At 51.5% G+C, this 25,955-nt stretch overlaps 1 protein-coding gene across 1 annotated transcript; it reads left to right on the top strand.

The window, feature by feature from the left end:
* Positions 1 to 1,057: 1,057 nt before the first annotated feature.
* CNGB1 (cyclic nucleotide gated channel subunit beta 1) lies at positions 1,058 to 25,955 on the top strand (the record flags this gene model as incomplete). Its single annotated transcript, XM_080351925.1, has 32 exons — positions 1,058 to 1,638; positions 1,902 to 1,959; positions 2,092 to 2,149; positions 2,255 to 2,384; positions 2,635 to 2,677; positions 2,857 to 2,935; positions 3,027 to 3,108; positions 3,494 to 3,533; positions 3,873 to 4,023; positions 4,129 to 4,204; positions 4,764 to 4,800; positions 8,044 to 8,218; positions 9,330 to 9,431; positions 11,451 to 11,574; positions 11,913 to 11,955; positions 14,261 to 14,390; positions 15,357 to 15,455; positions 16,401 to 16,558; positions 16,708 to 16,887; positions 17,655 to 17,863; positions 18,729 to 18,779; positions 18,895 to 18,981; positions 19,312 to 19,376; positions 19,842 to 19,964; positions 20,912 to 21,053; positions 21,293 to 21,452; positions 22,049 to 22,146; positions 22,232 to 22,315; positions 22,726 to 22,844; positions 23,486 to 23,632; positions 24,178 to 24,373; positions 25,740 to 25,955. Exons 1-32 carry the CDS (start codon positions 1,540 to 1,542, stop codon positions 25,953 to 25,955), a joined length of 3,561 nt encoding a protein of 1,186 aa, XP_080208051.1. The 5' UTR covers positions 1,058 to 1,539.

Below are 25,955 nucleotides of genomic sequence, written 5' to 3'. Positions count from 1 at the left end.
TGCTGTGCCGTACAGCGCTGCCACTATTTCCTTGCTGTTCCTCTGGCATTCTCAGCTTCTTAATCCCTTATACCCAGTGGGAGGTAAAAGATAATTTCTTAAATGGTTTCTGGTCATCAGGCCTCCTGGGGGGTGTTTTACAGCCACCCTGTCCTGCTTTGGGGACATGAGCGTCTCCAGGAGAGCTGAGCCTTCCCGTGGTGTGCCGGGGGCTGCAGGTACTGTGTGGGGTGATGCTTCATCTGCATCCAAACACGCATCTTGGGCTTGTACAAGGCGGGGATATGCAAAGAGCTGAGGACACACGTCACCCCGTCTGTGAACCTCAACTCATTAATATTTAAGATGTCAGGCTTTGGGCAGCCCCCAATGAAACACATCGAGGGACATGAAGACATCCTTCATGTCTGAAAGGTGAGGGGTTAATGCAAAGAGCCCAGCACTGAGCAGCTTCCATCCTGTAACCTGCTGTGTGTGGGGGGTTGGGGCCACGTGTTAACCTGGGGTCAAAGCTCCCATGCAGGCTCCTGGCTGGGCTGGATGGAGCTCAGGGATCTGCTTTCTCTTGCCCTCTGTGGATGCCTCCTGTGACCAACAACGTGGGTGCCATCCGAGATGCTCCTGAGACTCTCATTGAGCAGAGCAGGGTGTCTTTGGAGGGGCATTTTGGGCAAAGCAGTGGTCTTTGGAGGGGCAACAGCAGAAGACATCCCTAATTTGAGCTGGGCTCTTGTCCTGTACCCAAGCATGGGAACATGCAGCATCACTTGGCTCGCTGGTGCTGCATCCCAGCCTGGAGTCACACCAAGAAGAGATGGGGGGATCCAAAAGCAGTGAGCAAACAGAGCCTGGAGAGCTGAATCCCTGCTTTGCCACATCTTATTTTTACCTACCCCATCAACATCACAGCGGCCAAAGCAAGTCAGTGCTGGCTGCCCCTGCCGCCCTCCCCAGGGCCCCAGGTGAGTGCCTGTCCCAGTGGCCACCATGGCTGAAAGGTGATGGAGCAGAGTGGTTTCCTAAGGGCAGAACAAGTTGATAAGTGTGTTGGGGTGTGAACTTGCCCATAAACAAATTCTACTCAAATTACTGTTGTTTTTCATCCCCCAAATGAAAACTGAGGGGTAACATAAAGGACTCTGAGCAGAGCATCACAGTTTCTGTGATCTATTTGCTCTGGCTTCACAAGCACTTCTCCTTGTGTGACACTAGCCATTGAGGATTGTGCAAAAAAAATCCTAACTAAGCAGTTACATTGGGGAAAAGCAAGTTTAACTAAGTCTGCGTGCTTAAAATAGAGGGTGTATTTTGCTCATGATAACAGCGAGAGGTCAGAGGCTGAGCAGGTTTGGTCTGGCTGTGCTGCAGTGCTGCATTTCCCAAGCAGGACGTGGAAACAAAAGGACACCAAGGACTTTTTGGGCTGCCCTGGGAACAGCGTGAGCAGCTGATGCACCCAGTGTTCCCCAGGGAACGTGCACCACTGCTACTGGCCTCTCGCCGGCTGGAGACCCCTCCTCGCTCCCCGCAGGCAGCTGGATGCTGGGCTGGTTCGAGCGGGTGGTTCCGCAGCCCCCGCTGCCCCATCTGACAGAGGAGACGCCCCTGGCCCCAGTTCAGGAACCTGAGCCAGCTAAGGTGAGTGGGGAGCCAGTTTGGGAGGTACTGGGGACCCCATGAGGTTGGTTGAGAGATGTCCAGTACCTCTACATCCAGCCCCAGCGCTGCGGCACCCAGGGATGCTGGGCAGCATTCCCAGTAGGGATGTGGGCCAGGATACATTCCCCGCTCTGATGGCAGCAGGAAGGATGGGGACCCCTTGGGGTTCACAGCCACCTTTGAGTGGGGAACACTGTCCCCTGCACCTCGCTCTCTGACACCTTCTGCTTTTTACCCCAAAGGCACCGACAGGAAAGGCTGGTGGCCCTGGGGACGCTGCTGATCATGCACACACCAAGGGTAAGCCCCTGCAGTGGTGGGACGGGTGGGCTTGGGTAGAGGGTCATTGTTCCTCTTCCAGTGGTTACCCATCTGCACTGCCTGAGCAGTGATGGGAAAACTTTTTGATTTGTTTTCCTGCTGCCATTGAAGAAGTGGAAAAGAAGGTGGGATTTGCGGTCTCTGAGGACCCAGGCTCTGTGTTTGAGAGGTATCACTCTTGCACCCTCCAGCATACAACACCATTTTGCTTTCGGTCAGGAGTTGGATGCCTGGGATGGAGCGTCCCAGCCTGACTCACCTCCTTCCCTGGCAGCGTGGGGAGCAGTGTGCTCTCCTGGATCTCCCAGGGACTGGAGAAGGTGATTCCCCAGCCAGTCCCAGCCCCAGGGACGCTGCAGCAGCTTGGGAAGAGCTTCGAGACAAGCATTGATGTTCCTGATCAGGTAGGTGACAGATCCGGACAATAGTCTGGTGTACTTGAGCTTCCAGCTCTTTTTACCTTTTATTTATTATTATTATTTTTTTTAAATTTCTTTCTATCACTCTCCCGGTGCTAACACGGAGCACTATCCTGCCCTGCATGGGCTTCTGCCTTCATCCATCCTTGGGGAAAGGGCAGGTTTCCCTCCCTGCCTGGTGGGATGAGCCCCCATGCTGGCTGCTGGGCAGATGACAGTCTGTTTGGCTTTTCAGACAGAGGTCCAGATCCTCAAGGATGAGGAAGAGGATGCTCTGGGTAAGGAGAGCTGGGAGTCTGCATCTTGCAGCATCCCAGGGGCATTTCTGTAATTCCCCAAATCCCACATCCCAGCTCTCTAGTCAGTGATGCTGGTGCTATTGGTCCCTTGAGCTGGGTGCTAGGGGGACCAGGAGCCCCAGCTCTCCCGCATCCCCACAACACTGCTCCCCTTGCAGAGATAACCCCCTTCGATCAGGAGGATGAGCTGGATGGCTATGGGTCCGAGGCTGACTTAGATACCGGCGAGAAGGAGTGGTGGGTCCCTGGGGAGGCTGGCGGGGGGATGTGGGAGGGCAGGAGGGAGGTGCAGGATGAGCTCCCTGACTATGGCACGCTGTCCCCGCAGGGCAGGAGCGCGGGTGCTCAGCTGGCTGGCGCAGGGCTTCGAGAGGATGGTGCCGCAGCCGGAGGTGCTGAAAAAGCCGGAGGTGAGCACTGCCAGGCTCGGGGAAACCAGGTGGCAGAGGTGATAGAGGAGTGGGGTCCCCATCCTCCCACACACCCTGGCTGAGGCTTTGGGGAGGAAAACCCCAGGGGAATTCAGCAAAGTAAAAGAGAGACCTTGGGGTGCCATCCTGGTGCTCCCTGACCTGACCGTATGCTGGGGGATCCTCCATTTGGGACTCACTGGTGCCACCAACACCAAGGTCTGGCTTTAATGGTCCTCGTCAATGAAATGGTGCTGAAACCACAGTGAAGGGAGTGTGACGCTGTCCATGTGGGTCCCTCTGGGGAGTGGGACGTGCACACCCAGGGTGGTGTAGGGCCACAGATGGTGCTTTGCCACGTGTTCATCCCTTTGTCCCTCTGCAGCCAGAGCCAAAGGAGCAGAAGTGCGAAGCCACAATGGGAGGTGAGCAATTCCCCTTTCCCGGGTGGCACTTTCAGAAGGGACACTGCCTTCAAGAACCTGGGTGCAGGCATCAGCGCTGGGACTGCCCTCCATCCCTGTGCCCCATGGTATCAACTGTGCTGAGACGGGTGGGCACACCGCATCCTGGCATCATGGCACTGCCCCTACACCACATCTGTCCCCAAACCACCCGTGTCCCCATCTCAGACTGCATCCCTCAGGGAGAAGCTGCCAGGGAGGTCTCCCAAGCCTGTCCTTGCTTGCTCCCCTTCCTCAACAGTTTATAAGATCACCACTGCATTACTTGTTCCCTTTCTCCTTCTGAATAAAACTGAGCAGGCACAAAAGGGACTAAAACCCAGGCAAAGGCAAAAAGCAGCGTTTCAGCCACCCAGAGCACACCAGGAGCAGTGGAGCCGGCAGCAGCCAAGGGGCAGCCAGAGCCGGCGGCCACCCTCATCCCTCAGTCTCTGGCTGGGGACGGCAGCAGGTAACCATGGTGGCACCTCCTGCATGGGTACCGTGGCCAGAGGGATGGCTGCTGTGGGAGCAAAGGCTCCGGCAGCTAGGTCTGACAGTGTTTTCTGGTCACCAGGATGTTTGCCTGGTTTGTCCAGGGGCTGGAGAAGGTGATGCCGCAGCCGGTGACCAGGGAGAAGCAGGATGCACAGGTACGCTGTCTGCTGGGCAGGTAAAGGGTGCATGAGCACCATGTCCCCAGCCAGGAGGGTGTCTCCTGCCATGCAGATGCCACCAAATCAGTGCTAGCATCTGCTGTGCTCAGGGCTGTCACCCGGCTCCTTCAAAAATCAAATCCCCACAACCTGCTTAGCTGATGAAAACCAGGATTTGGACTCTAAACATTGAGAGTGTCCATAGCGTGTTTTCTTTGCTGTCTCCTTGCCTTTCTGTGCGGTATCAGGTGGTGTCCAGGCTCTGGCATCTCACCCAGCTGCAGTCCAGCTCTAAGGAGAAGCAGCAGCAGCAGATTTATGTGCTCTCCTGTCCTTTCTTTGCACCCAGGCGAGCTCATTGACTTGCTCCTGCCCTTCCCCATCTATGTGTGGGGATGCTCATGCCCACAGCCAAGCCGTCTGACATGCCCTTAGAAATCACATATGGTATTTAGGGTAAAAGGACTATGTTTACTGAAAATTGGGCATTTAGGGTAAAAATTTAGGTTTACTGAAAGTAGGAAATTGTTTCACGTTTCCCTTTTCCTCCACGCAGGGAATGGCTGTGGCAACCTCGAGTCCTGTGGAAGAAAGTAAGTAATTGCTCCATCTCACCATGCCATTTAACTTGCCTGAGGTCAGACAGTGGTTATTGGGAAGAGGGGCCACTGGTGGCTTTTATTCCCTGGTCTGCCGTGGGTGCCTGGTGGGGAGCCCCTGAAATCCCCCAGGGAAGCCACGAGAGGCTGTTGCAGCTTGAGAAGTGGGAGCGGATCTGAGGTTGTGGCCTGGGCTTGGTAAAACTCAGCCCATGGGAGTCTCTCTGAGTCCAGCATCCCATATCCTCAGGTCCCGGGTTTTGAGGTTAGTGCTGACATCAAGGTCTGTCCTTGAGCTGTGCCGGAGGATGTTTGCCAAACTGGTGGGATTTGATCAAAGAATTACAAGGGAATTCAAACATGACCCCTTCATCACCCCCTTTGGCACGTTTGCTGTTGAGCCAAAGGGTGTTTGCTGAACCTGGTCTAGGAAGGTACTCCAGGAAAACAAAATCCTGGGATTAGGTGTGTTCAATGTGAGTCTGTATGTTTGTAGGAGAGCATTTCAGGGTTCACGCTGCTGCTTGCCTGCCTGTGGAGGGGAGCAAGCACCAGCTCTACAGGCAGCCAGGCTTGGCTCCCCATGCCAGCCACGTTGCGGGATGCTGAGCAAAACGGGGTTCCTGTCTGGGAGCCACGGCTGCTTCCACAGATGCATGGGGCAGGAGGGATGTCAGGCAGCCCCGTACAAGTGCTGTCCCCAGGGAGGAGCAGTTGGTCAGGCCACGGGACCCGCCGCAGAACACAGAGGCTGTTTATTCCTCCAGGGACATGTGGGAGGATGCTCCCGCCAAGGCAGCAGACACTTGGTGGGATCTCAGAGTGGGAAATCCTGCAGGAAGGCATTTCTCCACAAGTTTGTACAAACTGGAGACCTGAGCACTGCTGTGGACCTCGGAAAAAGGCAAAATGAGCGGGATGCTGCTGCATATGTGGGGCATTCGCAGCCTTTGTGGGCGGCTGGCTTGTGTTACAGATCTTTGGTGCTTTGAGGCATCTCAGGGTCACTTAAAATCTGCCCAAGGAAGGGAGCAATTGGGTTGAGCAAGAGATCTGCTCTGGCACCAAACTGCCAGCACGCTCATTAATGTTTTCCTTCTCCTTTTGTTTCAGGGGGCAAAGGGGCTTAGTGCCTCTGAAACAAATGGAAAACGAAGACCATGGTGAGCCAGCCTTTCCCACAACCAAACGAGACCAACCTGAGGAGAAAGCACAGCTGGGGAGGAAGAGAGAAGGGCAACCTGCAGATGGTCTCTAGCTGTTTCCCAGCTGGGATGACAGGGACCCCAGGCTGTGTGTCCCTGCTCCCAGGGCTGTCCCATCCCAGCTCCCTCTTGGCTCCAGGAACTGGAGCTATTGATTTTGCAGGATGATGTCTGTGAGATGAGAGCTTTTATAAGAGGGTAGAAAAGCATCACTCAGGACACCTTGGAGGCAGAAAGCCTCTTGCTGCAACCTCCCCTGACCCTCTCAAACTCCCACTGGCATCTGAATATTCACCCCTGAGACCCCCAGCTGTATCCCACAGGCTTCTTTTAGTTGACTTCTTTCTCCCAGGTGTAATGTTATAAATCTCTTTAAGCTCTTGTCAGCTTCTCATTGCTTTTCTTCCATTAACTGAGTGTTTTCTCCCAGCAAGTGGAAAGGGCTCTGGTTTGCAGCAGCAAATGCAGGGTGAGGTTATTCTCTAGGTGAATAGGTAGGAGTTAATGGTTCAAAGCTTTTGCAGGGAAGGGACTTTGGGGATCTCTCCAGCCTGGACGGTGCGGCCAGGCTGGGCTGGATGGGGTGAGATCCCCTGCACCCCAGGTTTTAATACAGACCTTAGAGCCACAGAATGATTTGGGTTAAGTGGGACCTTCAAAGATTATCTAGTTCAACACCTCTGCCATGGGCAAGGACACCTTCCCCTGGACCAGGTTGCTCAAAGCCCCTTCCAGCCTGACTTTCAACACATGCATCCACAGCTTCTCTGGGCAGCCTGTTCCACTTTCTCATCACTCTTATCATACATTTCTTCCTTATGTCCAATCTAAATATGTCTTCTTTCAGTTTAAAACTGTTGCCCCTTGTTTTATCTCTACAGGCCCTGGTAAAAAGTCTTTCTCCATCTTTCATACAAACCTCCTTGACACATAGAAAGGCCATGACAAGGTCTTCCACTGTCTTATTGCATTTCTTTAGGATGATGTAGGCAGATGTAACTACGAGTCATGAGCCAAGCAACCAGCCTGAGCCCCATCCTCTGTGTTTATAACGAACCCTGCTGGTACCAGGCTACGGTTTTAGTATTTGCCACATTTTTATATAATGTATCCAAAAGCTGTGATGTATTTTAAAAGCCACCTCACTGATGTCCTGCATTTTAATTAATGGAGATCTAGAGGCAGTGAATTAAAGGCAGCATGGGGCATCATGGGTGGGTTTCCTGCCTTTCTGTAGTCAAATTTGCATGTTTCCTATCAGCTTCAGTGTGGACATGTAAGTTTTGTTGTCAGGCAGACTTCAAAATAAACTGTTTTTACAGTACACGGATGCGCTTCCTCCTCATGTTTCTTTGTTCTGTGGAGTGGTGGGGTGGGAACCCCCGGGACACAGAGCGAGTCAGACCTGTGCTCTTTGCTTTGGAGCTGCTCTCGCAGTCTCCCCGGTAACCCATCGTGGGTTTTCCCCCAATGATGCTGGGAAACTGGGCCACGTGGGATGCTTCCTACACTGTACCCAGTGGAGTGTTTAGAGCGGACGTGATGTGGTACTTGGGGTGTTCCAACGTGGGCTCTGCATTGAGTCTTGCTCTACAAAGCCAAGGTCCCTGGGCTGTGCTAGTGCAGTGCTTTGCTCAGGGTTCACAAGGCTTTGGGGTCTTCCCATGTCTGCTTCTGTTTGCAAGGGAAGTCAAAATGTGGCCTGGAGATGGGACACATCACCTGTTGGTGGAGGCTGCTGTGTGTGTAGGGAAGTCAACAGACATCTGCATGCAAAGGGTTATAGTTTTCATAGGGCTTTGGACACACTTGGCACAAAATGGTGTATTTGCTCCCTTCTTCTTGCAAAAGAGCCCAAGGCATCTGTCCGGCACAGCTTGGGGTAATGGGCCTGTACAGGTCTGAGAGGTGCTTCAGTCCCAGCATGTGGCAACACCTCTGCATCAAGCAGCTCAAATGTGGGATTTTCCCTGGCTTCTCGAAAATGTGCTGCTCTCGCTTCATCACCTCCCCTTCCCCATTTCTATTTCAGTTCACATTGTCCCCGGGGAACCCGAAGAGACCGACCTCATCCTGGAAGAGATCACTGATCAGTGGATTAACAAAGCCACCTGCGAGATGATGGCCTGGGGTCGTGAGGCTGAGCTGGTGACAGATGCTTGTCTCCTTCCCCCCATCCAGGAGGAACCTCAGGAAGAAGAAACCAGGCAGGAAAAGGGAGATGCCGTGGACGGGCAGCTCTGTAGGCTCTCTGGCCGCTAGTGTGGTGGCCACAGGAGGGGATGAGCACGTCCCTGGGCGTCCCTCCTTGATAGAGCTGGCAGCAGGCAGCCAAGGTGCCTGTTTCCAAAAAAGAGGGCACCAGAAGGACCCAAAAAGTGTTTGAGCAAACAGCCTTTCCTTCTGGTGTTGAGATTTGGGTTGGGGCAGGCAGTGGCAGAGCCACGGATGCAATGCTTCGTGTTGCCTGCAGAGGACAGCTGAAGGATGCTCTGCTTAGGCTTCCTGTAAGTAGATTTTTATTCCTAAGGCAAGAGGGTTTGGACCTCATTTCCATCAACTGCGCATCCCACTTTCATGATATTTGGAAATGGTAGTCTTCTCTGTGCAGTTCTTCCTATGTCTTCCAAAAGATAGCCTTGCTGAGGTCCTCCTGAGGGCTGGGCAATGTGTTCGGAGCTGGAAGCAGGCTGCGTTTCAGCAGGGGGATGAGAGGTGTCCAAAGGGTTTGGCAGCTCCCCAGAAAGCCCCCTGAGCCCAGCACATGTGCAGAGAAGGGTGTACACAGCAGTCCCCACCTCTGACATGGGTGATGCATGACTGGACTAAGCCCAAGCGATGCCCAGAGCCACCTTCACTCAACAGAGCTCTCTTCTGCTCAGCCAGAAAACACTCAACATGTTATAAAAATATTTTTCAGATTTTTTCCCCTTAGTATATGAGCCTAAGAAGCTGTGGGCGGCAAGCACATCCTATTCTAGAGGCTGGATTTCATTAACAGGGAGGTTTTGGTCAAAATCAGCAATAGTGACCCCTAAACACCTCCTCTCCCCATGGTACAGGGGGAATTTGAAGGCTCAAGGACTCTGGTTTTGTGTTCCCAAACTTTTTCCCGTTCTTCTTCTTGAGGCTGCAGACATTAATGGGCTGTGAAACAGCGTATGCTGAATGTGCCGAAGCATGTTCCTCCGCAAAGTGTTGGCTGGGGGATGGAGGCAGAGCACCTCTGGCCAAAGGGGATGCAGAGCCAAGCAGTGCTCCTATCATAAGGTTCAGATGTACTTTTTGGATTTCCCCTAAGGAGTTTCTCCTCCCCAGGCTGTGGCTGTGCTCCCTGAGTGCTGCCGAGGAGGAGGAAGAGGAAAAGGCGGAGGAGGGGGAGGAAGAGGAGGAGGAGAAGGCGGTGGAGGAGAGTACAGGGTGAGTGGCTCCTGTTGTCTTTATGGCTTTGCTGGAAACGAGCGTGAACACAGTTGTTTCAGCTGCATTCACAAGCCGGAGGGGCTGAAACACCCGTGGATGAGCGAGCTCCTCCTGGCAGAGCCGGGCTGCCCAGCCTGCTGCCTGGGAGGGACGAGCTACGGAGGGATGCGTTTGGGAGGGATGTGTTCAGGAGGGATGCGTTTGGGAGGGATGTGTTCAGGAGGGATGCGTTTGGGAGGGATGTGTTCAGGAGGGACGCGCTAGGGAAGGATGCGCCAGGGAGGGTTGTGTTTGGGAGGGATGCATTAAGGAGGGATGTGTTTGGGAGGAACGCGTCAAGGAGGGATGCGTTCGGGAGCGATGCTTTCACAAACCGGTTCACCCCAGGGCTCGCTGCTGACGCGGTTCCTGGTGACAGGCGAGTGTCTCTTGGTGACACCGGCTCCATCTCCATCGCGGCCGCCCGTAGCAACCGCAGCCCCGGCCATCCCTTCCCTTCCCTCAGCCAGGCAGGAGCCCCGGCTTGTGCCTTCACAGGGAGCTGCGAGCAGCCGGTTCCTGGACGTGGTCCACGTTATTTAAAGCCATATCCATTAATTCAGGGCAGCTGGGATTGTTATGAGTATTTCAGAGCTGAATTTAAAGGCAGGATTATGCATTGTACCTGCAAATACCACTTCATACAAGTAGGTACAATTTTACTGTTTTTTGTGTTGTAGGAAATATCCGAGTTATCGTCAGCTGTTATCAGTGGTGACTTTGGTCTAGATGGTATCAGAAAAATATTTCCGCTGGGTTTAGTGGTTTTCTCTGATTTCACATGAGATAAACATTTAGGGAGCTACTACCTAGTTACTACCTAGTCTCTGTTAATTCCTCTGAAGTAGCTAGATCTTCAGGAAGAAGCTGAAAACACATGAATATTCAGTGTTAAACCCATATTTTATTATTCCATCAAAATTTATTCCTGGAACTCCACTAGAAAAACTTGAGCTTCAATTGTAGGGTGAATGAGATGCTGCTCCATCCTTCAATGTGTTTGTCTGTTTATGGGAAAAGAGCAACAGCGACAGATTTCCTAGATCAGGATGAAAAGATTTGTGATTGATTTGAAGGGAACCTAATTAAAAAAAAAAAAAAAGTAAGAGAGGCAGAATTATTAAAAATATGTTTTAAATGACCTTGGAAAATAACAGGATTTTAAGACATGGAGATGAAAGATAAGAAGCAGCCACTGCTTGTTGCATTAACCTTCTGTCTCAGGACCTGCCAAGGATGCAGAAAGATGCTTTTTCAATTTTCATGCGTTTAGCTGTCTTAAAATTTTTCATTATACCAAATCCCCGCTTTGTGTCTCTTGCCAGAAAAGAGCAAATAGGGAGATAAGTGCACAGAACAACATGATGAGGCTTTTTTTTTTGCTTTCAGTTATAAAGTTATATTCAACCGATAAAACTGATCTTGTGAGCACCCTTTGTCAGAATGGCAAAGCTGGGTTCTCTGCGTGTTGCTGAAGGAGAATGAGAATTATGTATCCTGGTGATGTCTTGCAGAGGAAAACGGGATTCAGATGGTGCTTGTGGGGCAGCCCTCCCTGGAAATTAGGCTCTTGGCTTTTTATTTGGCAAATTTTAATCATATGAGAAATTTTTATGCGCAGTGGCAGAAACATACTGCCTGTATCTTTCTGCATACGCAATTTTTGTGTATGCACATGCAATGCCCTGCATTATTTGTGCACCTGTCACCTGGTCTCCCATGTAGTATTTTTTCCAAGTGCCTTCTAATCTAAGGAGCAATTTCTTTTGTACTGCTGCTGTATTAAACTCAGATTTCTGTGCTATCGTTTGCCTGTAAATGTGGTTTGCAGCACAGCTGGAGGAGCAGTGCTCCCCGAAAATGGGAGAGCTGTGCATCGCCCTATTGACATGATGTCCCCCCTGTTGACATGTTGCTCCCTGTCCACAATGTGTGCAACCTCAGGAAGGGCCCCTGTCTCTGATCTATCCCATCCAGAGCTCCATCACCTTGTCTCACCGCTGACGAGGGTGTGGATGGTGTCTACTTCGCAGAGGAGGCCCTCAGGTTTGAGCAGCTGGAAGAAGCTGAGATAAGTGATCTGGAAGGTGCTTTTGTACAGGTACAGCATTGCTCCCTGCTTGGGCTCAGCTCTGCAGTGAGCTCTCACTGCCCTGTGCATGCTGGGGGCGCTCAGAGATTATCTAGGGGGACACAGTGCCCTGGTGAGGAGCAGGGACTGGGATGGACACTGGGGATGTTGCCCACTGAGATGTCCCTATCTCTGAACATCTCCGGAGCTGTGCACCAAGGGGTGCTTTTACCCAAAAATGCTGGCACTGAACAACCAGCTGAGAGGCTGATGGATAGTCAGGGAATATCAACCTGCAAAGTCTGCTCTTTTCCTGACACAGCAGGTATTTTTCTCCTTAAAATGGCTTTTTTTTTTTTGGTTTGAAGGTGGAAGAGGAAACAGCTGAAGCTGCTGAGACTGATGCTGAAGGTATGATAATATAGCAGTGTAATGTGAAATTAGGAGAAACCGAAGCAGATAACATTATGCTCAGTGAGGGCCAAGTGCAGCTTCTCCCTCCCCGCGGGCTGGGAGTAGGACTCTGAGATTTCTGCAGCGTGGGGCTGCGTGGGCAGGCAGGGCTTTTCACTGGCTTAAAGCATCCCGTGGGAACGGCGCGATGGCAATAGTGTCATCAGCTGGAGCCAGCTCTGAAAGGCTGCTGCTTACGCAGTACTTAGTCTTGTTGATTAAGCAACATCTAATGTGAAATAAGAGTTTCTTCTTCAGCTGAAGAATGTAGAGGGGATAAAAAGGATTTTCTTTACCACTTTGCTCAGTTTAGGAAATAACGGGTGGCATAAAGTGCATTTTAATAAAACCTTTTAGGAGGTAACAGGTTGGTAATAAAACTTAGGTGCTGAGCTCCCAATGCAGCCTGAGCGAGCAAAAGCAGGTCCTGGTGTAACTCCACTGATGTCAGGGAGTTGCACAAGAGATGGTTTAACCCGCGCCCTGGTACAGGCTGGAGATTTCTCTGCTCACTCAGCCCTGCAGAGCACCCTGGTCTAGCACCCTGGTCTCACAGAGACACTAGAAAAGCACACAGTAGGATGCTCACCGCTGCTGTCCTGCACTACGGACATCCGTGCGCGGCACCAAAACCCCAGCAGCACTGACACAACCACCCCGTCTCAAACCACTCTGTGTTTTATTGCAGCTCCCGATGCCTTGTCCTTTGCTAGAAGCACCTAGGCGCCTAGCAGCATGGCCGCGCGCGCCCGAGACGTCGAGCTAGATCGGCTGGTGCATGACAAGCCGCTGGACGGCGGGGACGCCTCCCCTCCCGGCCACGGCGCGCTAGAGCAGCTCCCCAATGTCCCCAGCTACCGAGCCACCGCTGCCTGCCGCACCCCTGTCCTTGTCACCAGCAAGCCAAAGGCTGAAGTTGTCAACCCCAATTTTTGCAATGAGGAGCAATCCCTGCTAGGTATTAGAGACATCGGCTTTGACGATGGGCTTGCATCGCTTGGTGGTGGGGAGGCAGGGCAAAGGGGTTACGCCTGGAGTAGTTGCTTTTAGGAAAAAAAAATCAATAAATAAAAGCTCGCTTCATGTTGCAGCACAGAGGCTGGGGAACAAAATTCATGTTTTTTTCTGCTTCCACCTGATCACTATGTGCCTTTCCAGCTACCCCCTAGAGAGCGTTTGCCAATATCTGTATGTTATACGCTATATGTTCTGACCTGTTTGGCCAAAAACTCTTCCTAAGGACTCACAGGCAGAGGGTTAAATATCTGCTGCACACACAGTTTTCTCCTCAGCATTCGTGCAACCCACTCATACTAAGAGGACGGTAAGATGAAGGTTTGCACTTCACCATTTTCTGCCTTTTAACCCAGAAGTACAAGTTATGTCTCTGGAGCTTTGCTTTGGTTTTACCAACAAGCCAAATTCTGCTGCTTTTTCTTGCACACAATGGGATTTTAATTTTGCGATCCAAACAGGCCTTTTGGTGACCTGATCAAGCCACACTCTGGTCCCCTGGTCCTACATCAGATGTGTGAAAATCCCTGTTAGAAGAAATTCCACAGGAACTAATTCATTTGGTTATATAGCTAAGAAAAGAGATGACACTTCCCAGCACAGCTGGTGGGGAGTGTAGCCTAAATGACCCTCAGCACCCCTGGGCAACTGGCATCTTTCCTTACCCACTATAAACATCCAGCCTTCCCGCTTCAAACCTGGCTTGTGCAGGAAGCAGCTGTTACCTCTGCAAAAGAGTAGAAGCTGTAAGTCCTTATTTAAATAGTGCATTATTCTGCATGAAAAGCAAATGCTCCTGTAATCTGGAGCTTGCATGATCCATATGTTTTTGTTCAGAACACCCAGGAGATTTTCTAGACTCTGACAGGCAGGTCTGCAGCTGGAAATCCTGAGTTTCTGCGTAACACCTGCAGCTGGTAATTAATCCTTGTCTCCATCATTTTCTAAACTACAGAGACCCAGCACTTGCAGGCAGTAGTTACAATCACTGCATGCTGGGAAAGCAGAAGGGAAGCAGGTGGCACTTCTTATAGTGTTAAAAACTGGGGGGAAAAAAAGGGGGAGAAATAAATGCTCCAAACTGTTGAGAGAAAGAAGTGAATAGAAGGAAAAGGAGAGTCCTTCCAGCATGCTCTGGGGTTTGGGGGCAGCTCTGTGGAGGCAATGGGGCTTTTGGGGCTTGATCCCGGCTGCAGGCTGGGCCCTGCACCCCTCTCACCTGCAATTATTGTCCTTCTCCACGGGCCAGGTAATCACCCCACCCTGGGCGGCAAGGATGCGGATGGCAGAGGCGATGCGGTGGAGGACGGTACCCACCTACCAGCGCCCGGCACTCCCAACGCGCTGGCGGTGCCTGGTGCGGCACCCGCAACCCCCAGGTACGGCTCTGCCCAGGCGTCGTCCCCAGCTCCCAGGGGCTCTCACCCCTCTGACCGTGCTGGTACAGGAAAATGTACGTAACCAGATGGAGCAACCCCTTTCGGGCAGATTTGGACAGCAAGCCAGGATGATATCTTTAGCTTGTACTTGATTGACATGCACTCCACTAGCTATGTGTCTCTTGGATTGCTTCATATTGTAGGAGATACTGTTTAAAGTCTTGATGCACCAGTGGAAAAAAATCGCATTAGAGGGTCCAAGTTATGTAGTCACTGCTCTGCAATTCACTCCTTGTCTCAGAGGTTTAAGGTGTTACAGAGCCAGCTCAGAGCTGGTGTCCCCTGTACCTTCCCTTTTTTTTCCCAGATTTTGCTTTTTTGCTCCACCGTAGCAGCACTGCATTTTCCTTGCCTGCTTCTTGAGTGCAGTGGTGTGACAGTGCAGCCCTGGGGATAAGCACGCAGCGGTGCCCACCCCCTGTGCACCTTGCCAGGTGCCCACAATGGGTTGCAAAGTGGGCTGGGTGGCTGCATGCCCGTGCAGCCATGGGCTCAGTGGTGCCCAGGAAGAAATAGAATCAGAGAACAGTTTGGGTTGAAAGGGACCTTCAAAGATCATCCAGTGCCACCCCTGCCATGAGCAGGGACATCTTCACTAGATCAGTTTGCTCAGAGCCCCGTCCAGCCTGGCTTGGGATGTCTGCAGGGATGGGGCATCCACCACTTCTCTGGGCAACCTGGGCCAGTATTTTAACACTCCCATGGTAAAAAAGTAGGGCTTTATCAGCAAATGAGTAGGGTGGGTTCCTCCCATTGACCTCGGGCAGCACCAAAAATGAGCAGAAAATTGGCCATGGTAGGAGAAGGGGAAGTGGAAAACAGACCGAGGAGGAGGAGGAGGAGGGAGAGAAGCTGGCTGAGGATGGGAGACAAGCTGAGCCTCAGTTGTTGTGTTTGTGTCCACAGGAGGAAGCTGCTGGCCCCAGCAGATGCTCAGGCTGAGGGACTGGTGATCCAGTCACCCACCCGAGGGCTGCTGGGCTGGGACAAGGAGCAGAGGGAAAGGTGCGTGGGGGGACTATGGACAAGCTGAGCTCTTGGGGGGTCCACCATGATCCTGGGGCTTGGGTGGAAATCACAACGATCCCAGAAGTTCTGAGATAACAAATGGAGAGGGAGCCGTGGCCACAGCAAGGCTTGCGCTGTGTAATGAGTAATGTACCTCCTTTCCAGAAATAACAATCATGATGCTCCCTGGAGCAGAAACTGCTCTCTTGTTTTTCCTGTATCCATGTAGAAATATTCTCCTTACCACTAGGTTTAACCACAGAGAAGATGCACCTTAGATTTGCGTATGTTATAGCATGATAGGGACACTTTGTTCTTACTGATTATGGAAAAAACCTTTTTCTTCTACCGAGGACATGGGCAGAAGCTGTGCTCTATGCACCCCAGGTCCTGGCTTCCCTGCAGCCCCAGGGCACAGCCTCTAAGCCAGCTGTCCCCCTGGGATGTCAAGACTTAGGGAGGGTATGTACCTCCATGTGGTGCAGGATTTTGTGCCAATTATCACAATGAACCAACCTGGAGCAATGGCAAACGAGCTTGGTTTTGTTCTCAGTCATGCTAGGTAAAGCATCCTGATCTGAATCAAACCTATATTTAATAAAGAGGCTGCAAATAGGTGATAATGCTTATAAATTCAGGGGCCTAGTGCACATTTTCACCACATAGTTCTTCCAAAAATCTTCTTCTCCCGAGTACATACAATCAAGCCTGGGATCTTGATGCTTTTCACATCCCTCTGAGGGCATCTCACACCCCAGGGCAAGGGTGAGGCTCAGGCTGGCCCTGCTTGATGGTATTTTACTGAAACCACCTTAACTTGTGTTCTTGTGATTACACAATAGCCAAATAAATATGGGTAAATCCTAATTCAGGATTCTGTAGGTTAAAAACTGGGTCGTGAACCTGCCCTTGGGCTTTCCTATCTGCATGATCTCCTCACAGCCTGCCCGAGCGCATCGGGTCAGCCACGAGCGTGAGCAGCACCGTCATCAACAACCGGCTCCAGGAGCTGGTGAAGCTCTTCAAAGAGAGGACCGAGAAGGTGAAGGAGAAGCTGACTGACCCTGATGTCACCTCAGACGACGAGAGCCCTACGGCATGTGAGTTCAAGTTGGGCTGGGAGTGTTGAACTGCTGGGTGCCCACACACGCTGTGTTTTCAGGGAGATAGCTGCTTTACTAACAATTTAAAGATCTTAAATTGAAGTAAGATTTTCTGCTCTTTAAAATAACTGTGTGGCTTCTCCCAGCCCCGGCCAAGGCAGTGCCTGCGGCAGCACCAGTGCCTCCCCCGGCAGCAGAGCCGGAGGGGGACAAGCCGGGGGGGGACGAGCACTACTGCGAGATGCTGTGCTGCACCTTCAAGTACCGGCCCTGGCTGGACCGACTGAAAAACTACCAGTTCCCCAGCAGCATCGACCCGCTCACCAGTGAGTGATGGAGCAGAGTGACACACGTGGGCTGGGGGCAAGCTGGTGGGGCTGGGGGAGAGGGGGTAAGGAGGGGTGGAGATGTAAGAGATGTGACCTTGTAGAGAAGAGAGGATGAGTAAGGAAGGATCAACTCGGCTTACACCTGTCTACTAAATAAATCCCAGAGTTTTAGATTTCCCTGCAATGCACAGGCTTTCCTAAATACTTGCCGACAGCTGTGGGTGTCAGGAGCCTGACCAGGCAGGGAAGGGGTAGCCGCCTTCTGCTTTTCAGACTTTTAAGTGGGCAAACACTGTCCCTGTGGTGTGGACACCCCAAATAAAAATGAAATTCACAAAAGAAAAATGCACTGTCTGTTGGACACCCCACAGGAAGGCAGCTCCTTCCTTAGTCCTGGTTACTTTACAGCCATTTTGAAGCCGCCGGGCTGGGGCAGCCAGCAGTGGGCTCAGCACAGCCTCAGCGGGGAGAAAAGCAAAGCAAGAAATTCAGTGCTGTGGGAGCAAAGCAAGAGCAAACCTAGTTGAGTCAGCAAAGTTAAAAGAGGCTTGCTGATAAAAATCAATGTGCTCTGCAACTGGTGGTATTCACTTTGCATCTAGAGCCCAGCTCACTTGCAATTAAATACTCTCGATACGAGAGCTCCTGCAGGTTTCCTCCGTGTGTCCAGGGCAGGTCAGGGGATGAAAACACTTTTGCATGGTGGATTCACCCAGATGAGGCACATGTGCCTGGCTAATCGTGGTTCTGTTCCCTGTGCACAGACCTGATGTACGTGCTGTGGCTGTTCTTCGTTGTCATGGCCTGGAACTGGAACTGCTGGTTGATCCCCGTCCGCTGGGCTTTCCCCTACCAGACACCGGGAAACATCCACTGCTGGCTGCTCGTGGACTACCTCTGTGACCTCATCTATCTGCTGGACATCCTCGTCTTTCAGATCCGGCTGCAGTTTGTTCAGGGGGGAGACATAATAGTGAGTGGTGGCACATCGTGTCCCATTGCTGGGGACCAGCTGCAGGGAGTGGCACGGATGGTGCTGGTCACTGAGCTCTGAATCCCACCACAGCTGTGGCCATCAGGGCTGTGTCCACTCTTGAAGGACTGAAAGCATCTCTCCTGCCATATAGTAGATAAACCGGCAGTCTTTTTGACTGGCCAGACATATGGATTTTCCCCCTTAAAGTCAATATTAACGCATCTAGAAAACATTTTATCCATGACCGCCCTGTTCCTGGGTAGGGATGCTCAGTGGGTGCTGATCCACGGCACAATCCTGCTGGTGGTGCGATGAGGTACACACTGACCAGCCCCGGCACAGCCATACACTGCTGAATGTGAGCTGATGGCGTAATAAACTCTGGGTTTAATTTTCAGGAGCATAGGTAAGCAGAATGCATTAACAATGTAACAAAAGCAATTGCAATCTGAATGCATAGATCATGCACCTGAGATAAGTGAAAGCCCTTGATTTCATTTCCATATCCAATCAAATAAGCTGTGAAAAATAAAACCTTGAGGGTACAGCATTCCCATGGCCCATGCAAATGCTCAGACAGGGAGGTTTCTCCCGTAAGCTCTGACTTTTGTGGTGCTGGCATTGCGATGTGCTTTGTCTTGGGTGCAAAGCGAGCGCAGGATGTCCCCAGATAGGATGGGAAGATGGCATATGGCCAGGTCTTCTCCTGCTCCTCTTGCTCTGCTCCGCTTCCCAAGCATGAAGGAACCATCTTCCCTGTTGCAGAAGGAGAACGCCAGGTAGGACCGTGTTGGCCTTGACTCTCCTTTCTGCAAGTGATGATCACTCTTCCTTTCTCTCTCCCCCTCCTATTCCCAACCAGACCGACAAAAAGGCCATGAAAGAGAACTACTTGCGATCACAACGCTTTAAGGTTTGTCATAATTTTATTTATTAATCTGAATCTTTAATCTGAACCGCGGCTTGCAGCTCCACCTCACCGCGCCTGCAGGTCCCCACAGAGGTTTCTGTCTTTGTGCGGGTTTCAGATGGATGTGGTCTGCCTCCTGCCCCTGGATTTCTTCTACTTCAAAATTGGTGTCAACCCACTCCTGCGTTTTCCTCGCTGTCTGAAGGTGAGTTGCAGCTTACAGAACCAGGCAGAACACCAGTTGCAGTGGATGTGAAGGAGTTCTGCACTGGTCAGGGTAAGCTACAGCTTGCCAGACTTATCAGTGATGACAAGAGGATTGAAAAATAGATGGGAAGACAAAGGCTTTGCAGGGCTGTTGATCAAACGCTTCATTTCAATCCTAAAACACACTTGTGTTTGAGTAGAAGGGCACTTACAGATGGAGCCAAACCTGTCTGTGGCAGGGGGGCTGCAGGAGGGACACAGAGGGGGACTGGGGGTTCATGGGGATGTCACGGGAAGCTGGAGCACGCTGCTTTCCTTCTCCTCCCAGTACATGGCCTTCTTCGAGTTCAACAACCGCCTGGAGGCCATCCTGAGCAAGGCCTACATCTACAGGTGAGCGGGAGGGAGGGAGCGGAGAGCTGCTGTTTGTTGTTGGGAAGAAGGTTCACTTGGGTGTGCACTCGTTCTTGGTTTCTGGTGTATTTTCTCACTGTCTCTGGACTGGCTGACACGGGCATTGTCGGATGGAGGTGGGATGTGGGGGTCCTGGAGCCCGTGTGGGTAGGATCACCCCTCTCCAGCTCAGAGGGGTTGGGGTACTGGTGGTGAAGAGGAGTCACCAGTAGATAAACTGCATTTTTGAGCACTTGTGGAGCCGCAGGGCTGCAGGAGGGAGCAGTGGGGGCCGCATTTTTGCGTTCTCTGTGGTTCCTGAATCAGCAGGACATGCATGGCCAGCACTGGGCTCATTGCTTCAAAGCGCCTTGTGATACAGGGGGGAATCTGACGTGTTTCTCCCAGCAGGCACCGTATCATCTCCCTTCCCGCTCTCTCCCCTTTATCTTTTTTTTTTCGCAGAGTGATTCGAACCACTGCCTATTTACTGTACAGCTTGCACGTGAACTCCTGCCTCTACTACTGGGCATCAGCCTACGAGGGACTGGGCTCTACCACCTGGGTCTATGATGGGGAAGGAAACAGGTACAAGCCAGGGCTTGAGTCCTCACAGAGCGCAGCTCGCTGTGATGAGCTGGAGCACGGAGGGAGGAGTTATGGTGCAGCTGGGTTCATAAAAAACCCTGAAATAGGGACAGAGACGATGTGATGTGCAGTAATATACAGTGCTGCAGGATGAAAGGGCTGCATCTGGGCGGAGGTGGAAGGCGAAGGCAGGTTGAAGAGGCTGAAAAACTGGGAAGCTGGTGCTGGGAAACAAGGAAACAGCCCCTGTCTGAGCAGGATGACAGTGTGAGCCCTGTTTCTGTTCATGTTGACCTGCTGCCAGGTCAGGATGGAGACTCAAAGCTGTGTGTCCTGGGTGCCATGTATCAGGACCCTTGGACCAGCCCAGCACCCTCATTCCCAGAGTGTGAGATGAGAACAGTGGCCACTCGGTCCTCTCAGTCCTCTCACTGTGGCATTTCCAGGATACACGTGTTAAATGTTCGTTGCACTGTTGGTGATGGATGCCACAGGGGGAGCACTCGGCTCATGAGCTGAATGCTGCCTCGTACCTCCCATACCTGCACATTGTAGAACATGTGCAAAACAAAACACTGAGTAACAATCCATTTAGCACCCTTTTCTTCCTCCGATTAATTCTTAAAGTGTAAATGTTGCTGAAAATAAATTGCTGGTTTATGGTAGTGGTTCTGAAAGAAGCAGAAAATGGGAGTAGCCAGAGCAGCTGAGTTTCCTGCATGGAGGTTTCTGGGGGGTCCCTACATCGCTCTGCTCCTGTAGCATCTCCAGAAGCACCTGCAAGTGTGGTGGGGACTCTGCAGCCCCTTAATTTTCACTTCATCACCTGTAATTACTCCCAGTGGTCTCTGGCTTGTTGTGGCTAGAGGACATGAGCTCAGTACTGAGGGTGAAACAGGCCTTCACGCCAGAAACGCCCTCAAAGCTGCCTCTGCTTTTCCTCCCAGCTACATCCGTTGCTACTACTGGGCAGTCAAAACCCTCATCACCATCGGGGGGTTACCAGATCCCAAGACTCTGTTCGAGATCGTCTTCCAGCTGCTGAACTACTTCACCGGCGTCTTCGCTTTCTCTGTCATGATTGGGCAGGTGAGCAGGAGTCACGGGGGGTTCCAGCCTCAGGTGGGGAAGGTTTCGGTGGGGTTGGTCCACAGGTTTGCATCTCCAGGTTTGTTTTCCCTGTGCAAGGACCTGCTCAGCATCAGTGGAAGACAATGTATTTGCCAGATGCTGTTAGGACTCAGCATACCAGCTCTAGACTGCTTAATCTGTGTGATGGATAAGGGGCAGCACTTAAAACATCTCTTCCACCTCTTCTTCTCCTTCAGATGAGAGACGTGGTTGGCGCCGCTACTGCAGGGCAAACTTACTATCGGAGCTGCATGGACAGTACGATTAAATACATGAACTTCTACAAAATCCCTAAAACTGTTCAGAACCGGGTGAAAACATGGTACGAGTACACGTGGCATTCACAAGGCATGCTAGGTGAGATCCAACTGCTCTGAGGATCAACACTTGCATTGCGTGTGTTTTACTGTGGTTGCTTTGCAGAGCTGAAACATCACAAATAGCAGTACAGTTTTGGGGTGGGAGGTGGCTTATTTTACTCTTTGCTATACAGGCTTGTTTGCCCACCCATAGAGTATATAGATTGCCACTGTGTCACTGCACTCTGGTGACCCAGCATCACACACAGTGCACGGAGCTCAGCATCCCACCCGCCTGTCCCTGAGAACAGGGCAGGGACTGGCAATTGCTGACCAGAGTGTGTCCAACAGCAAACCCACTGGCTCACCCTGCCAGTAAATCATCACATGGGACCTCTGTGCTTTCTCTCCTGGGCAAGAAAGATGCTCACTTGAGCTTCACCGTCTGTCTCTGAGACAGGGCAGTGATAATGTAAAAGGTGGCTCTCCACCACTTTAGACCTGCAGGTTGCTGGGTAGGCAGAGGCTGCAAGAGACCCTTCTGGGCAAGCTGCCCTCTGCCACCAAAACGTGGGCTGCTTTCCCACTGCCATGCCCAGGACACACACTCAGATCCAGTGCTGCAAACAGCAAGTTTTCTGCTGTGTCTCACAGATGAGTCGGAGCTGCTGGTGCAGCTGCCGGACAAGATGAGACTGGACATCGCCATCGACGTGAACTACAACATCGTGAGCAAAGTGGCCCTCTTCCAGGTACCCCCTGCAGCACAGGTCCTGGACGGCAGAGCCTGGCGTGCCGGCACAGACTAACGGTGCTATTGGCTTTGTTTCGGCTCAGGGTTGTGACAGGCAGATGATCTTCGACATGCTGAAGCGGCTCAGATCGGTGGTCTACCTGCCTAATGACTATGTGTGTAAGAAGGTAATGAGACGCTCAAGTGCCCTCCCATCCCTGGTGTCACGGCTGGGCTGTGCAGGGCACTAGGAGCAATGTGCAGTGGGGAAAGCCAGGCCTGGCCCATCACCGTGGCATCGAGCCACTTCAAAGGTAGGGAGTTCAGAGCAAAAACATCCTCAGTTGCAGCTGGTCCTGTGCAAAGACTGAGCTCTTCTGCTGCAGCCACCAACAACAGGAGAGCAGGGCAGAGCCTGCCAAGCAGAAGGAGACTTTGGGATGCTCAGATGAGGATGCTTGGGAGGGAGCACCAACAGGACAAAGTGTATTGAGAGGTGGTAGTATGATCACGGGGGTTTCCAGCAAGATGCAGGTCAGGGCACCCATAAGGTCTCCCTGTTTCTGGACACCCCGCACAGCACCCATCTTCACTGCAGGGAGAAATCGGCCGCGAGATGTACATTATCCAGGCAGGACAAGTGCAGGTGCTGGGGGGACCCGATGGCAAAACTGTGCTGGTGACTCTGAAAGCTGGGTCTGTGTTTGGGGAAATCAGGTGAGTGAAGCATCGCCAGGGAGCGTGGAAATATACCTCAGGGACTCTGGGCAAGGAGGGTGGGAGGTGAGGAGATCAGCAGCACTGTAATTAATCTTTGTGATTGAGAGCCATGAACACTGAGCAACCACACAAATCTGCTGCACTGATCTGCTGCACAAATTACAGCTTTTTTCCTGGAGCTTTTCCACTCTTTTTGTCATTGTGCTGTTTTCTGCCTGGGGAGCTAGTGACAGTAAGCAGAAGTATATGGAATGATAGGAAAATTAATGAGAAAAGATGTTTCACTACAACAACCCCCCAGCCATCAGTCTGCCCATTTCATGGACATGTAAAGTCCTGTACCAATTCATAACACAGTGGCGGAGTTTACATCCCTACAATCCAGCAGACACTAGACTGGTGTAAAATGCAATACCTTCAAAGAGGTAAATAATTTTTTATATAGGGCTCAGTGCCAGCATTTCCCAGCATTATTTTAAAAATGGGTTTATAAAATTTAATTGGGGGTGAAAATTAAACTTTGAGTCCTCTGAAAGAGAGAGATGAGGGGACAGAGTGGGAAAAGGGAGATTTTAAATTACAGATGTTGTGCTGAGCCCATTGATAACAGCATTAACGTCTTGCCGTGTCTCTCGCAGCTTGCTGGCAGCAGGAGGGGGAAATCGCCGAACAGCAAACGTCGTAGCTCATGGCTTTGCTAACCTCTTCATTTTGGATAAAAAGGACTTGAATGAGATTTTGGTGCATTATCCGGAGTCTCAGAAGCTGCTGCGTAAGAAGGCAAAGTGCGTGTCAGGCTGCTGCTTTCTAGCTTGTGGGGTTTAAAAAAAAGCCAAGTACTGATTTCAAGATCACAGGGGAGATTTCTCTCTGTGCCAAGCACTGGGAAAGCTCCTGCTGCACTCGCCAGGCATTGGGCACAGTCGAGGAGAGGAGAGGAGAGGAGAGGAGAGGAGAGGAGAGGAGAGGAGAGGAGAGGAGAGGAGAGGAGAGGAGAGTGAGGCTGGAGCTGCTGCTCTTTGGCAAAGGGGACCTGTCGCTCTCCATGGGCTGGGGGGGCTGGAGGGGCCCGAACCCAGCCTTGTCCTGCTGCAAAGCTGCAGCGTTGAAAGTGGATGCAAATCTGAAACAAATGTGGCCAAACTGCATTCATTTAAAAATTGATTAAAATATTCACTTTAGTTTTTAGCATTACTTAGACTTGTTATTCTGTCCTTCCTAAAACATAAAAAATCCCCGTCCTTTCAAAGTCTGCTTTTTCTATATTACAAAATCCAGCCAATATAACATGTTCCCAGACTGAAATAATCTCTCCATTTCCTTGCTGCAGGAAAATGCTGAAAAGCAACAACAAACCCAAAGATGAGAAAGGAGCACCCGGAGACACACTGATCATCCCCCCGAAAGCTGACACCCCAAAGCTCTTCCAGGCTGCCCTGGCTGCCACGGGGAGGATGGGGGGCAAGGGGCCACTGGCGCAGCTCCGCTGGCGGCTGAAGGAGCTGAAGGCGATGCAGGAGACGCAGGTCAGTGCAGGGAGGATGGCAATTCGGCTTTACTTTGTCAGGTGCCACGTTGCTGCTCTCCCCAACCAGTTCCACACACTGCTATTAAGATAGCTTAAAGGAGCGAGCTCGAGTCATTGGGGTCTGACCTAGTGTGGGCAGATGGGAAGGGGCAGTCCAGCATCTTACACATGGCTTTGGGAGAATGTCATTATCCCACAGGGGTTTGTTTTGCGACACAAAAAGGAAATACATTGACTTTTTGCCCAGTTGTGCTAAGCCCGAGTCTAGTTCCCAGCTGCGCTACAGCCACAGACAAATATCTCTTCTATGCTGCAGAGACAGAGCCACTCATAATTAATCGATGTGCTGGCAGGACAAAGGGTGATGCTGGCATCCAGCATTCGCAGAGCAGTCAATACTTGCGGAGCTCTCACAGTGTGGCTGGGGCAGAGACCCTCACAGCAGACACGCTGTCCTGCCAGCTGTGCGTGCACTGCAGTGAAACCATCTTCACTTTTTGTCATTAGCAAGTGAAAAAGAAAGTGGCACTGCTTTTTTTTTTTATTTTTTTTATTTCCAAGTGTCTCTGCTGAACTCTTAAAAAATGCTTGTATCACCATGTAGACTTTGTTTTTACACTTCCCAGCGTGGAGCTATGCAGAGTATCGCATCTGTATGTGTAAAAGGAGGTGAAAGAGCGGCTGATTGGGAGCGCGCGGTGGCCTTGAGGCTGGGTAAATAACCAGGGAGACGCTGAGCGTAACTGCATTTCTACAGCCCTTCACAGAAGCGTGACGAGGCTTCACACAATGTGCTGCTTAACACTAACAAATACCCAGTTAAAGGCAGCAGTGAAGCTGCCTTTTGTTATTCTCTCCTTCCTAAGGTGTGCTCCATATAGTAGTGTCAACAAAACTTGTCACTGGAGGGTGCACGAGTTAGGAGGTAACCCCACTAAAGGGGTTGCGGGAGTCCATTAGAAGGATGTCCCTCTCCATGGCACAGCCATAGGTGAGGTTTCTGAGGCTCCTCTCTACAGGAGGCTTCAGGACAGGGCAGTCTGGGGCTGCCCCCTCACAACAACACTTTTGCCAAGCTTTTGCCAGGATCTACCTGTCCAGATGCTTCAGAAACATGACAAGAGCTAGTGCAGGAGGTGTGAGGAAGGTTCGCTGCTCGGTGCATCTCTATGCACTTCTCTTGAGATGTACAGGGTATAACCCAGCTGCCCCTGTCACAAGGGTCATCTTGGCAGCAAGCTGACATCCTGATAGTGAGGTCTGGGGTGGTGAAACTGTGAAACATCCACCTGCCTTGCACAGCGTAGATGTTGGGGGTAGTGAACAAGGGTCTTCTAAGGTGTTGGGCTTTTTTTTGGTCGCAGGGTTCCAGTTTCAGTCCAGACCCACCAAAATCACCAGTGCACCGGAGATCTCCTGTCACCTCCCACAAAGCAGCCACTCACCTGGGAGAAGAAATATTCTCAAAATCATCTGATAGGTTAGTGACCATTCGTGTGATTTCTACGGCACAAGAGGATGAAGAAATCCTTGCTGCTGAGATTTCAGAGAAAGAGGAAGAAGAAAAAGAAGAGAAATAA

This window comes from Nesoenas mayeri, assembly GCF_963082525.1.
Source record: "Nesoenas mayeri genome assembly, chromosome: 12".
In the NCBI taxonomy this organism is placed as follows: Eukaryota; Metazoa; Chordata; class Aves; order Columbiformes; family Columbidae; genus Nesoenas; species Nesoenas mayeri.
This window is presented reverse-complemented; position numbering and strand designations above follow the sequence as displayed.